The following is a 12,254-nucleotide window of genomic DNA, read 5'->3' as shown; positions in this document are numbered from 1 at the left end:
AATTCACTAAAGTCCCCAAAAGTTGTTAAGCCAACGAACAAGAAAACGTTATCATAAAACTTTGGTGACTAGTGTAACAAACAGCCTATTGTCCCCTCTCTCTGGTATATTGGACATAAATGCATATTGGTACTCAAAGTTTTAGAAACTTATTATTTCTACCTAAAAACTTTGGATACACTTTTGATTCATGTTGATTGAATGATTCAAACTAGAAGTGTCCAAACTTTTCAACCAATACATAAATAGAATCAAAAGGAGGAAATCTATCGTCTATTGTCTTATCCCTTAAGATCTCGGATATGTTTAGACCTCTATTTAACTAAAATCTATATCTTTAGAACATTGTTAAAAACGTCATAAATATTTGAAGTATCAAAAAGAACACAATATAAATTTCGAATTTTTAAGGTACATATTTAATGGCGGGTTCGAGTCATACTAAAGACGACGTTAAAAAAAAGTATTTACTGATGTTATGACTAGAACGTGACAATAATAGAAAGAGTATGGAGAATGCCTTGGCCTATAAACAGGCACAACTCCGTTTAATGCACAGGATTTTTCATCAGACAAAGGTCGTGCAACCAAAGGTCTTTAATTAAAAAAAATTATGCTAGCAGGGATCCTAGAGGACACGACATTGGACGATATATTGTTGTACGTACCCATTGATAATAAACAAAACTACCCCATCTGTACAAAAAAAATAATTGCTTGAACAGTTTGGACTTTCTTGATTTGGAGCGAGACAAACAAAATTCAACAAAAGTATCCAAAGTTTTTGAGCCAAGAAATAAGATAACGTGGTTATAAAACTTTGGGTACCAGCAAACAAGCTTAAAAATTAAGTGTTACCTTATATTGAGTTTATAGGGCACTGCTAGCTAAGTTCCCAAAGTTTTTGAGCCAAGGAATAAGAAAACGTGATTATAAAACTTTGGGTACCAGTAAACTAATTTGATAATTAAGTGTTACCTTATATTAATTTGATAGGGCACTGTTAGCTAAGTTACCAAACTTTTGAGCGTAGAAAGATAGATATAAAACTTTGGGTACCAGTAAGCTAGTTTGACAATTGGGTGTTGAGTTAATAGGGCACTGTTAAAAGTTCCCAAAGTTTTTGAGAAAAGGAATGAGCAAACGTGTTTATAAACTTTGGGTACCAGCACTATTGGCTAAGTTCCCAAAGTTTTTGAGAAAAGGAAAAAGTATCGCGGTTATAAAACTTTGGGTACCAGTAAGCTAGTTCGATAATTAAGTGTTACTTTATTTAATACTTATATTTGCGATTACTTTTATTTAATGAAATCTTCCAATTTTTAACATTTACAAAACGGCCTGCTGTATTGCATCAAGATCCATGACAGATCTATATAGGAAATAAATGTCTATAAATGAGCTCAAGTTTTCCAAAAGTCAGATTTTAAAAACTCATACTGGTTCAATAATCAATAATAAACTCTCAATGACCAGAATGATAAGACCCATTATTTTACTCTATGAAGAATAAATTAAATTTTTTATTTCATGTTGCTATTCAAATTATATTGAAGTATTAAATTTCTATTCATAAAATAGAAAATTTAAGTTTATAATATAGTAAATCAAGGAAAACTTAGTTTTAATGTAATATGATACTAGCGACGCGCCCGAATGTGTTCAGATATTAAACTAAAATTTAACATTTAGCTAAATAGTTTAACCCTTTCAGGACGATAATTTTAAACAAAAAACATTAGGATCCTAAAATATTTTAAAGAAAGAGAGACAAAATTATAAATACGGTTTTAAATAAAAATAATGAAATTAAAATAAAGACGGATGAAAAGGGAAGTGAGAGAGAGGGACATTAAATCTTTAAAAAATGATGAATAAACGAAACTATAAAAGTCGTAGTAATCTTTATGAGTAACTTGATTTGTAGTACGGTTCGGAGAGAGAGAGAGATTGAGGGATAGGTCAATGGAAAAAATAAGATTAATAGTCGGGGATAGGTCAATGGAAGAAAAATGATTAATAGTCGGGGATAGGTCAATGGAAGAAAAAAAATTAAAAGTCGGGGATAGGTCAATGGAAGAAAAAAAGTTAAAAGTCGGGGCTAGGTCAATGGAAGAAAAAAAGTTAAAAGTCGGGGATAGGTCAATGGAAGAAAAAAAGTTAATAGTCAGGGATAGGTCAAGGGAAGAAAAAAAGTTAATATTCGGGGATAGGTCAATGGAAGAAAAAAAGGTTAATTGTCGGGGATAGGTCAATGGAAGAAAAAAAGGTTAATAGTCGGGGATAGGTCAATGGAAGAAAAAAAAGGTTAATAGTCGGGGATAGGTCAATGGAAGAAAAAAAGGTTAATAGTCGGGGATAGGTCAATGGAAGAAAAAAGGTTAATAGTCGGGGATAGGTCAATGGAAGAATAGGGTTAATATTCAGAAGTGAGATAACGTAGAATATAATTTTTTAGGTGGTGCCTGCACCACCGATTCACTAGTATTGTTTTAATAGGGCACTATTAGCTAAGTTCCCAAAGTTTTTGAGCCAAGGAATAAGAAAACGTTGTTATTAAACTTTGGGTACCAGCAAACTAGCTTAAAAATTAGGTGTTACCTTATATTGAGTTTATAGAGCACTGCTAGCTAAGTTCCCAAACTTTTGAGCGTAGAAAGATAGTTATAAAACTTTGGGTACCAGTAAGCTAGTTGGATAATCAAGTGTTACCTTATATTGAGTTGATAGTGCACTATTGGCTAACAGTTGGTGAATATAACTCCTAGAAAAACAGAAAAAAATTATAGACAAATAGATATATAGGTATATGAAATCAGAAATGATAGATATGTAGATAGATAGATAGACAAATAGATAGATAAACGGATATAGGTAAATAAAAAGATAGAAAAAAAGTTGGCAGAAAGATAAATAATATAATAGTTATCGCATCATATTATTGACAGCTTTTCGCGGATATCAAAATGAAAAATAATAAAATCTAAATAAGTTTTTTTAGCCTCGAGGGGAACCGGTTCAAATTCAACATATATCAATCCGTTTCGAAGCCATACTGGAAGGACATTTTAATAGAAACATGAAATACACCTAACAATCAATGTTTAACAGAAAAGTTCTAAAATCAATAAATTAGAAAATGTAAATGCAAAACTTTGGGTACCATGGTATATAATTTATTGCCCATTGATCTTTCCTTTCCCTAACAGCGCTTAACATCATCAACATCAACATCAACATCAAATATTTATTTCAGTCAACATATTAAAATACAGTGATAATGACAGATTAAGAATATTTACATATAGCATAAGTTTATATAAATCATTGATACTAAATAATAAACATAAGAATATGTTGCTAGAGGCAGGATCTAACGCAAACATAGAGTGCAAGCTAAAGTTATAAAGTCAACAATTTTTAATTAGTAACCCTAGGAACATGCGGTGAAAGGATCAAGCCCTATACAAAAAACTAAATATAAAATATACAGATGTACTTAAGTGAATGGAAAAAATAAAAATTTAGTGCTTTTTTTATAAAACTCAGGAGCAAAAGAATAAGGTTTAAGGTTAAATGTTAAAAAGTTTTAAAGATTACAACAAAGCATAAAAAAGAAGTTGACGGCGATGTAGTACGTTTAAGACCTAGCAAATTTTGCTTTCTAATTAAAACAATTTTGATCACAGAATAATAAAATGACAAGAAATAAGTTAAGGTAATATTCTAACCAATAAGTTTAAATTGCATTTAAATGGCAAATATGACAAAGAAGTCTGTTGCAGTTTGTTTCAATATTTTCAATCAATGTTTTTTTCAAGTGTTTTTTAAATAAATTATAATTTGGCCTATTTTTTAGATCTTTTAAAATTTCTTCATATTTATTCCATGTTTTTGGTAAAGAAATAAGAGGCAATCTAGAAATTAGTGCAAGTCTGGAAAATGGTATAGCAAAGTCAGCATGAGTTCTCAAAGCATAAGGAATATTTCTATCTTGATTCAAAGTCCAATAATTGCTTATTCTAAATGATTTAGGCTGCAAATCCTTTATATAGAGATACATAAAATTTAATTTAAAATAATCCACGAGTGCTGGAAATGGCAAAATACCCAACTTTTTAAATAAGATTCCTGTGTGGGAATTATATTTGGCATTAGAAATACATCGAATAGCTTTCTTTTGTTGCTTAAAGATGTCATTAATAAGGCTATCATATGTTGAAGAATATGCTATAATTCCATAGATTAAGTGACAATGAAAAGTTGAATAATATAAGGATCGCATTGCTTCAGGATATAATATTTTTTGACATCTGCGTAAAACAAACAATGATTTTGAAAGTTTTGCATTTAATTGTTTAATATGGTACCTAAAATTGAGGGCTGGATCAAAATAAACCCCTAGAAATTTTATAGCAGGTATTTCTGATTCATGGTTGACAAATTCTAATTTTCTAATGAGTTGATCATTAGGGGAAGGGCAGTCAATATTATTTTCATTAATGTAGATATTTATTTCATTCCATGGAATTAGATGAGGGGAGGGATGAAAAATAGTAAACTTAGTTTTTAAAGGATGTAGAGACATTTTGTTAGTGCGAAACCAAGTAGAGACTTTTTGCAACTCTGAATTTACAAATGTGACCAAATCTGCTAAATTCGGCCCAGAGGCAAGAAGGGTAGTGTCATCACAAAAAAGTAAAGAATATAATAAAGTGGACTTTGGTAAATCATTTATGAAAATTATAAACAGAATTGGGCCAAGTATCGATCCTTGTGGTAAACCTAGAGTAATTTCACTTAGTGTTGAACTTATTGAATCAATACAAACAAATTGTTGTCTATCTGTCAAATAGTTTCTAAACCAATTTAGAGTGGACCCCCTAATTCCTATCTTTTCCAATTTTTTACACATTATGTCTACAGGAACCATATCAAAGGCTTTTGTTAGGTCGCAAAAAATACCAATAGTATATTCATTATTATTCATTGCAGTTGAAATTTTGTTAAGCATGTGAATCATAGGATGAATTGTAGAATTGCCTTCCTGAAAACCAAACTGATTAGGGTGAATAATGTCATGCTCACTTAAATAGTCTTTCAATTGAATTGAAACTAATTTTTCCAAGATTTTGCTAAAAACCAACAATAGATTAATTGACCTGTAATCATTAAGGTTTTCAGGATTTCCACCCTTTTTAAAAACTGCAGAAACTTTAGCAATCTTAAATTGAGAGGGGACCAAACCATGCCTAAGAGATAAATTAAAAATATGTGCTAGTGGCTTAGCAATTAGCGGCAAAATTAATTTTACAAATTTAGTGGATAGACCAGTAAAATCTGTGCTAGATTTGCTTTCAAGATGGCTAAAAATTTGCATGATTTGTTCAGGGGAAGTTAAATTGAAAATAAAATTTGCTTGGACCTCATCTAAATAACTGTCAGGGGGGCGATCGGTTGGTGGAATTGACTGCTGAATATTAGTAGTTACACTTGTGAAGTGTCTATTAAAATTTTCAACAATTTGTTCAGTTTGATTTATAATATTACCATTTATATTCAAAGATTTGGGTGAAGAATTTTTAGCCCTCCCACTCTTATTACATGCCTCTTTGATAATTTCCCAAGATTTTTTAAGATTGCCTTGATGTGAAATAAGTAGCTTACTATAGTGAAGTTTCTTCATTGCTCTAAGTAGTTTATTATAAAGATTTTTATATTTATCAAAAATTTGTTTATTTTCAACTGAACGGTGTTTAGAATAAATTGAATAGAGTTCTATTTTTGTTCGCCTGGATTTTAAAAGACCCTTTGACATCCAAGGTTCTATTTTATGTATGTTTATATTAAAGCGAACAGTTTTTTCTTCAAAATGGGCATCAAAAAGGGTGAAAAAAATCTCATGAAATTTGTCATAAGCTATTTGTGGGTTTTGTTGCTCATTAAACGTACTTTGAAAGTTAGCCTGTTCTAAAAGAGTCTTGAAGGAATTTATATTTTCATTAGAAAAATTTCTGGTTTTTATAAATTTGGGCCTATTTACAACTTTAGAATTATTCAAAAAATGAAAAGGTGCATAGTGATCAGAAATATGTGTAGTTATTATCCCTGATGAATAAAAGTCATTTAAACTGTTTGTCCAGATATGATCTATTAACGTTGCGCTACTACTATTAGCATGGCTCGAAATTCTTGTAGGGTGATTTATAATTTGTAAAAAACCAGAGGCAAACATGTTATCAATAAATTCTTGAGTTTTTCTATGATTTTTATATTGTAGAATATCAATATTAAAATCTCCTAATATATATACTTTGCTATTGTAATCTGAAAGTTTAGACACAACATTTGACATTATGTCAATAAAAGAATCAAGTTGCACACTTTGAGTCATATTTTCTATTGGAGAAGGAGACCTATAAACGTTACCAATAATAATCCTAGTTTGATCTGGTAATTCTGTTTCAATAAATATAGATTCAAAAATCATTTCATGAAAAATAGAAACCTCATCTAGAATTTTATATTTTATAGCTTCAGAGAGAAAAAATCCCACCCCTCCCCCCCTTGATAGAACTCTATTCTTGTTAATCAATTCATGGTAGCCATTTAATTTAAAGAAATCTTTATTAATTATAGAATGTATTTCTTGAAGACCAATAATATCAAACGAGAATTTGTTACAGGCTAATTCATTAAAAAATTCTTGGAAATTATTAAACTTGGAAGCAAGACCCTGAATATTTAAACTAAGCAGAGAAGTAAGTTTAGTATCTTTAAAGCAATTTGCAAACTCATCTTCACTATAATATGCACAATTTAAAAAGCAATTTTCGTAAGGAGAATCAAATATATTAATATCTTCATTTCCAATGCCATTTTCATTTTGAAATACTGTATTAAATTTAAATTTATTATCGGCCAGTATACTACCCAAACCTAAAAGGTTATCATCCTGGATCATGTTTGAGCCCTAGGAAAAAGTCATGCCAGGTACGTACGTCCACCGCCACCGCCTTCATTGCTCCTGCAATAAGAAAAGAATTAGATTCAATTTTAAAAAGCAAAGAGAAAATTTGTTTAAGAGAAAAAAAGTAATTTAAACCAAAGGCGGGCCCTAACTTTACAATAAAAATAAATTTAAATAATAAAATTAAGAAATATATAAATAATAAAAATATATAGACATTAAGTAAGTGCAAAGAATGTATTTTTGAAATGTTCATGTAAGAAATGTTAAATAGATTTGTTATATTTGGGATTTTTTAAATAGATAGATTATTAACATAATAAGATGTGTAATATCTCGGGTTGTGTATCTGTGTTTACTTAGGTATAAAAAATGAAAACTTATCACTTTTTTTTGTTGGTATCAACCACAGCTCTGGTGCCAGCCCTGCGTGAGCCAATGGGAGGCGGTTGTCGTTGGCCTCCTCGCATCTCTGCTGGAACTGGAGACCTGCTGCCCGTCCTGCCAGGAGACCTGCTGCCTGTCCCGCCAGGAGACCTGCTGCCTGTCCCACCTGGAGACCCGCTGATCTCTCTGTCCTCGCCACTCTCTCCACTCTCGTCAGGTGTCTGCATATTATCGCCATCAGTGCCTCTTTTTTTGACAATTGAAGTCAAATTTTCGGCTGATTTAGAGCCGGCTGTGGCACATGAAGCAATAATCTCTTCAACTGGGCTAAACACGTCCTTTACTTCAAATTTAACTTTATCATTAGCCAGGAGACAAAATCGAATATGGCCGTCGATGGACCAGGCGGCTTTGACCCTAGCATCTCGTTTTAGGTTTGTTAGCAGGTTATGGTTGGATCTTGTAAGATCTGGAGTCACAGAATAGTATAAAATACCTCTGGTAACCTCGGCGTCTGTAGGGGTAGGCATGTGGTTTCTTTTCAGCCTCAAAAACAGGTTTCTCAGGTAGCGGGATTTAAATCTGCAGATAATTGCAGGAGGTAACAGTAAATCTTTGTTTTTTCTCGACTTTGTTGGTCCGCCTAAAAAATGGGCATTTTCCAGGGTAGAAAACAAGCCAGGAACAAAATCAAGTTGAGCTACTGTATCTAAATTTAGCTCCTCAACTTTGTTGGGTGTTGAACATTCCAACGTTGGTTTCACTAATTTGTTGTATACGTAGCGCATACAGCCTCCATCCACCCCGTAAGTTCTAATGAGTTCTCTTGGGACACTTAGCCCGCTGATACGCACGCACCAATTGCGCGCGTATTGCTCGCGTGCATTTAATGATGTCCTACATTCACTAATGTCACTTTTTAAACTTTGAATGTCTGACATATCACAGTTTTCTTGCAATGTTTTAACTTGTTCGACTAATTTGTCGACAATGACTTTTAGAGACTTTAGATCACTCATAATGAAAAAAAAGTGCAATTAATTTGTGTAAATTAAAACTAAAAAAATGCAAGAGAATAAAAAAGAACTCACACAAAATTTAAAGTACAAACGTATAATACTTGTGTGTAAACAATAATAGCGTCCCCAGTAACAAATCTATAAAAAACAGGTTGTATCTAGTCGGTCATTTGTGCGTGTGTTCACAACAAGAACCAAAACTAGACTTAACATAAGGACACTGTCACTTGTAAAAAACTTATTAGCAAAGTGAAATCAAAAATTTTGTCCTGCTTAAGGCCATTAAACTTTAATCAAAATTGTATTTGTGTTCAATCATTCTTGCTAAAAATTCACAGACGCGTTATGGCATTGGTCAGAATCAGAGGAATGCTTTGACATATAAACAAGTGCAGTTGTCTAAGACTTGTCAAAAGCAACAAAAATATGATTCCAGTACAGTTCTCAAACCGAGGAATATCCGAAGTATTAGAACCGGTTATCAGCAATACCGAAAAATCATGTATAGCATCGTATTACAGACAATTTTCCACGAATAAATTCAAATAAAAAAAATTAGCCCTAACCTTCGGCCCCTCGGGACTAATAAAACTGACTTTCAATTTTCATTTTAATAACCGCGGAAAGCTGTATATACGGATGTGTAAAAACATACACACAGACAAACAATAATAAATAAAATAAATCATTAAACAATTTCATAATTTTTATAGGGAAAGTGAACAAAAAGATAGATAAAAAAAAATAAATGAGGGATTCTAATGGATAAGACAATGGACGATAATTTATTTACATTCCTAATTATGATAATAGTTGGTATTTCATACCAGTTATCCTTATACTAAAGTAACAGGATGTTTGTCTGTTTGTCTGTCTGTTTGTCTGTGTGTCTTAACCGAAGGATCTCGCTAACCGCTGATCCGATCGGGTTCTTCTTAACAGGGTATATTCTCATAGGTCCCGAGAAGGTTTTAAACTATTTTTGGGGATGGTACCTCCAACCTCCCAAGAGAAATCACAAAAAATTGAAAAATTTTACGTTTCTTAATTTTAAAAAAGAGAGTTCAACGCAAACATAAACGTCAAACGCAACATAGACATATTTTAAATATAAAAAAAAACATTTAAAGTGCCACTAGAGGCTTCTAGGGGCGTAGCCGCTTGTATTATATACATAGACAGGGAAAAGCTTGCCAATATTGACCTCCTTCATTAGTTAGTTAGTTCATCAAATAAGAAGGGAGGGGATGGGGTAAAGTAAGTGGCTGCGAACATCACTTTATCAGAGTACATGATAATCTGGTGCAATATCCAAGTAATAATATATCGACTACCGTTTAGGAGATAATAATGAACAAACAATTAGTACCTGTATTGTTCTGCTTTCTGAGTGTGGAACACTGAACCAGGATCGGGCACCCAGCCTTCATCTGTTTCAATCCTAGATAGATAGATAGATAGATAGATAGATAGATAGATAGATAGATAGATAGATAGATAGATAGATAGATAGATAGATAGATAGATAGATAGATAGATAGATAGATAGATAGATAGATAGATAGATAGATAGATAGATAGATAGATAGATAGATAGATAGATAGATAGATAGATAGATAGATAGATAGATAGATAGATAGATAGATAGATAGATAGATAGATAGATAGATAGATAGATAGATAGATAGATAGATAGATAGATAGATAGATAGATAGATAGATAGATAGATAGATAGATAGATAGATAGATAGATAGATAGATAGATAGATAGATAGATAGATAGATAGATAGATAGATAGATAGATAGATAGATAGATAGATAGATAGATAGATAGATAGATAGATAGATAGATAGATAGATAGATAGATAGATAGATAGATAGATAGATAGATAGATAGATAGATAGATAGATAGATAGATAGATAGATAGATAGATAGATAGATAGATAGATAGATAGATAGATAGATAGATAGATAGATAGATAGATAGATAGATAGATAGATAGATAGATAGATAGATAGATAGATAGATAGATAGATAGATAGATAGATAGATAGATAGATAGATAGATAGATAGATAGATAGATAGATAGATAGATAGATAGATAGATAGATAGATAGATAGATAGATAGATAGATAGATAGATAGATAGATAGATAGATAGATAGATAGATAGATAGATAGATAGATAGATAGATAGATAGATAGATAGATATAGATAGATAGATAGATAGATAGATAGATAGATAGATAGATAGATAGATAGATAGATAGATAGATAGATAGATAGATAGATAGATAGATAGATAGATAGATAGATAGATAGATAGATAGATAGATAGATAGATAGATAGATAGATAGATAGATAGATAGATAGATAGATAGATAGATAGATAGATAGATAGATAGATAGATAGATAGATAGATAGATAGATAGATAGATAGATAGATAGATAGATAGATAGATAGATAGATAGATAGATAGATAGATAGATAGATAGATAGATAGATAGATAGATAGATAGATAGATAGATAGATAGATAGATAGATAGATAGATAGATAGATAGATAGATAGATAGATAGATAGATAGATAGATAGATAGATAGATAGATAGATAGATAAGATTTACCTGAATTGTCCTTTATAAACTTTCTCCAGAATAGTGTCTTGGACATTCAAATACGAATCTTAAAATACATAATCTTTATAATAATCCGCGGAAAGCTGTCTATAATACGATGCGATAAATAGTTATTACCTCATAAACCTATTTTTAAAAAGTAATGGGATGTCTATGTGTATCTTTACCTAAAGAACTCGCTAACCGCTGAACCAATAAACAATAAACTTCTCATAGGTTAAAGAAGGTTTATAACTATTTTGGGAGGGGGTAATGCGAACCTCCCAAAAGAAATCGCCCCCAAAAAATAGAACCAGCTGATTTTAACATAGACAAATTATTAAGAGAATACTTCCGTCAATTCATTCATTTTTATTAAAAAATATTTCTTATCATCCCTTTTTATGTTCAATAAATTCCTGTATTATTGTATATTTGTTTTTAATAGACAAGCTTATAGTTTCCAATACACAACTAACTTCGCCCCTAGCATTCAGTTTTTGTCCTAGGAAAGAAAAGTATCCTCTATACTTATTTTCGGTTTAAGAGCCTAAAACCTTCCAGGGACCAATTAATAACTTTTCCAGTTTGGCTTCGAAACTGATTAATATTCACTTGATTAGAACCGGTTCTCAGCCATATTGAAAAATCATGTATAGCATCGTATTAAAACAAATTTTTAATAAATCCAAAATATGTTTGGGTTTGTTATTGCTGCGTTACTTCTAAACGTAATCGTTCTTGTCTCATCACCGTTCAGACAAAGATATCTAGGAAGTTATGTATTATATTAACCAGGAATTAAAAAATATTTCTAGTTCAGAACCAATCAATACAAGTAGCAAAAGTTTTCAAGCCAACGAAAGAGAAAACGTGATTACAAAACTTTTGGCAGTCCATTGTCCGCTCCCTCCCTGGTTTATACTTTTGATTATAATAGCGGCTAGAGGCCTCTTGGGTCATTTTTTTATTTTAAATATCTTATTTGAGAAATAATTTGTCTATGTTATCAGCTGTTAAATTCATGTCTCTACGCAGCGCGACTACGCTAGCGACACTATGCGGCGGAAATATTTCAATTTTTTCGATTTTATTGTGATTTCTCTTGGGAGGGTGGTGGTTCCCTCCCCCGAAATATTTATAAACCTTCCCGGGACATATAAGAAACTACCCTGTTAAGGAGAACCCGATCGGTTCAGCGGTTAGCGAGATCCTTCGCTACAAACAAACAGACAGACATCGTTCTACT

At 31.6% G+C, this 12,254-nt stretch overlaps 2 protein-coding genes across 2 annotated transcripts in view; both read right to left on the bottom strand.

Annotated features, from left to right (window-relative positions):
• LOC145325597 (uncharacterized) overlaps positions 1-12,254 on the bottom strand; it is a 45,841-nt gene that overhangs the window by 22,276 nt on the left and 11,311 nt on the right. The window contains exons 5-7 of the mRNA XM_080168563.1: positions 11,015-11,072; positions 9,746-9,817; positions 2,713-2,764 (exon numbers count right to left, since the gene is read on the bottom strand). Coding sequence (XP_080024689.1) covers positions 2,713-2,764; positions 9,746-9,817; positions 11,015-11,072 — 182 coding nt within the window. The remainder of the gene's footprint in view (positions 1-2,712; positions 2,765-9,745; positions 9,818-11,014; positions 11,073-12,254) is intronic.
• Positions 6,706-8,386, bottom strand: LOC145325366 (uncharacterized). Its single transcript, XM_080168367.1, has 2 exons — positions 7,358-8,386; positions 6,706-7,027 (listed from the first exon to the last, which is right to left on the bottom strand). The coding sequence occupies exons 1-2, from the start codon at positions 8,374-8,376 to the stop codon at positions 6,985-6,987; spliced, it is 1,062 nt and encodes a 353-aa protein (XP_080024493.1). The 5' UTR covers positions 8,377-8,386; the 3' UTR covers positions 6,706-6,984.

The sequence above is a fragment of the Acartia tonsa genome, chromosome 8 (assembly GCF_053477335.1).
Source record: "Acartia tonsa isolate MP-2025a chromosome 8, ASM5347733v1, whole genome shotgun sequence".
Lineage (NCBI taxonomy): Eukaryota > Metazoa > Arthropoda > Copepoda > Calanoida > Acartiidae > Acartia > Acartia tonsa.
This window is presented reverse-complemented; position numbering and strand designations above follow the sequence as displayed.

What these genes read in the sequence shown, in the direction of transcription:
- LOC145325366 (XM_080168367.1), bottom strand. Translation starts at nt 8,376, where the DNA reads ATGAGTGATCTAAAGTCTCTAAAAGTCATTGTCGACAAATTAGTCGAA. An exon ending in GTTGATACCAACAAAAAAAA is followed by an intron (nt 7,028 to 7,357) that starts GTGATAAGTTTT and finishes TTCTTATTGCAG; the next exon opens with GAGCAATGAAGGCGGTGGCG.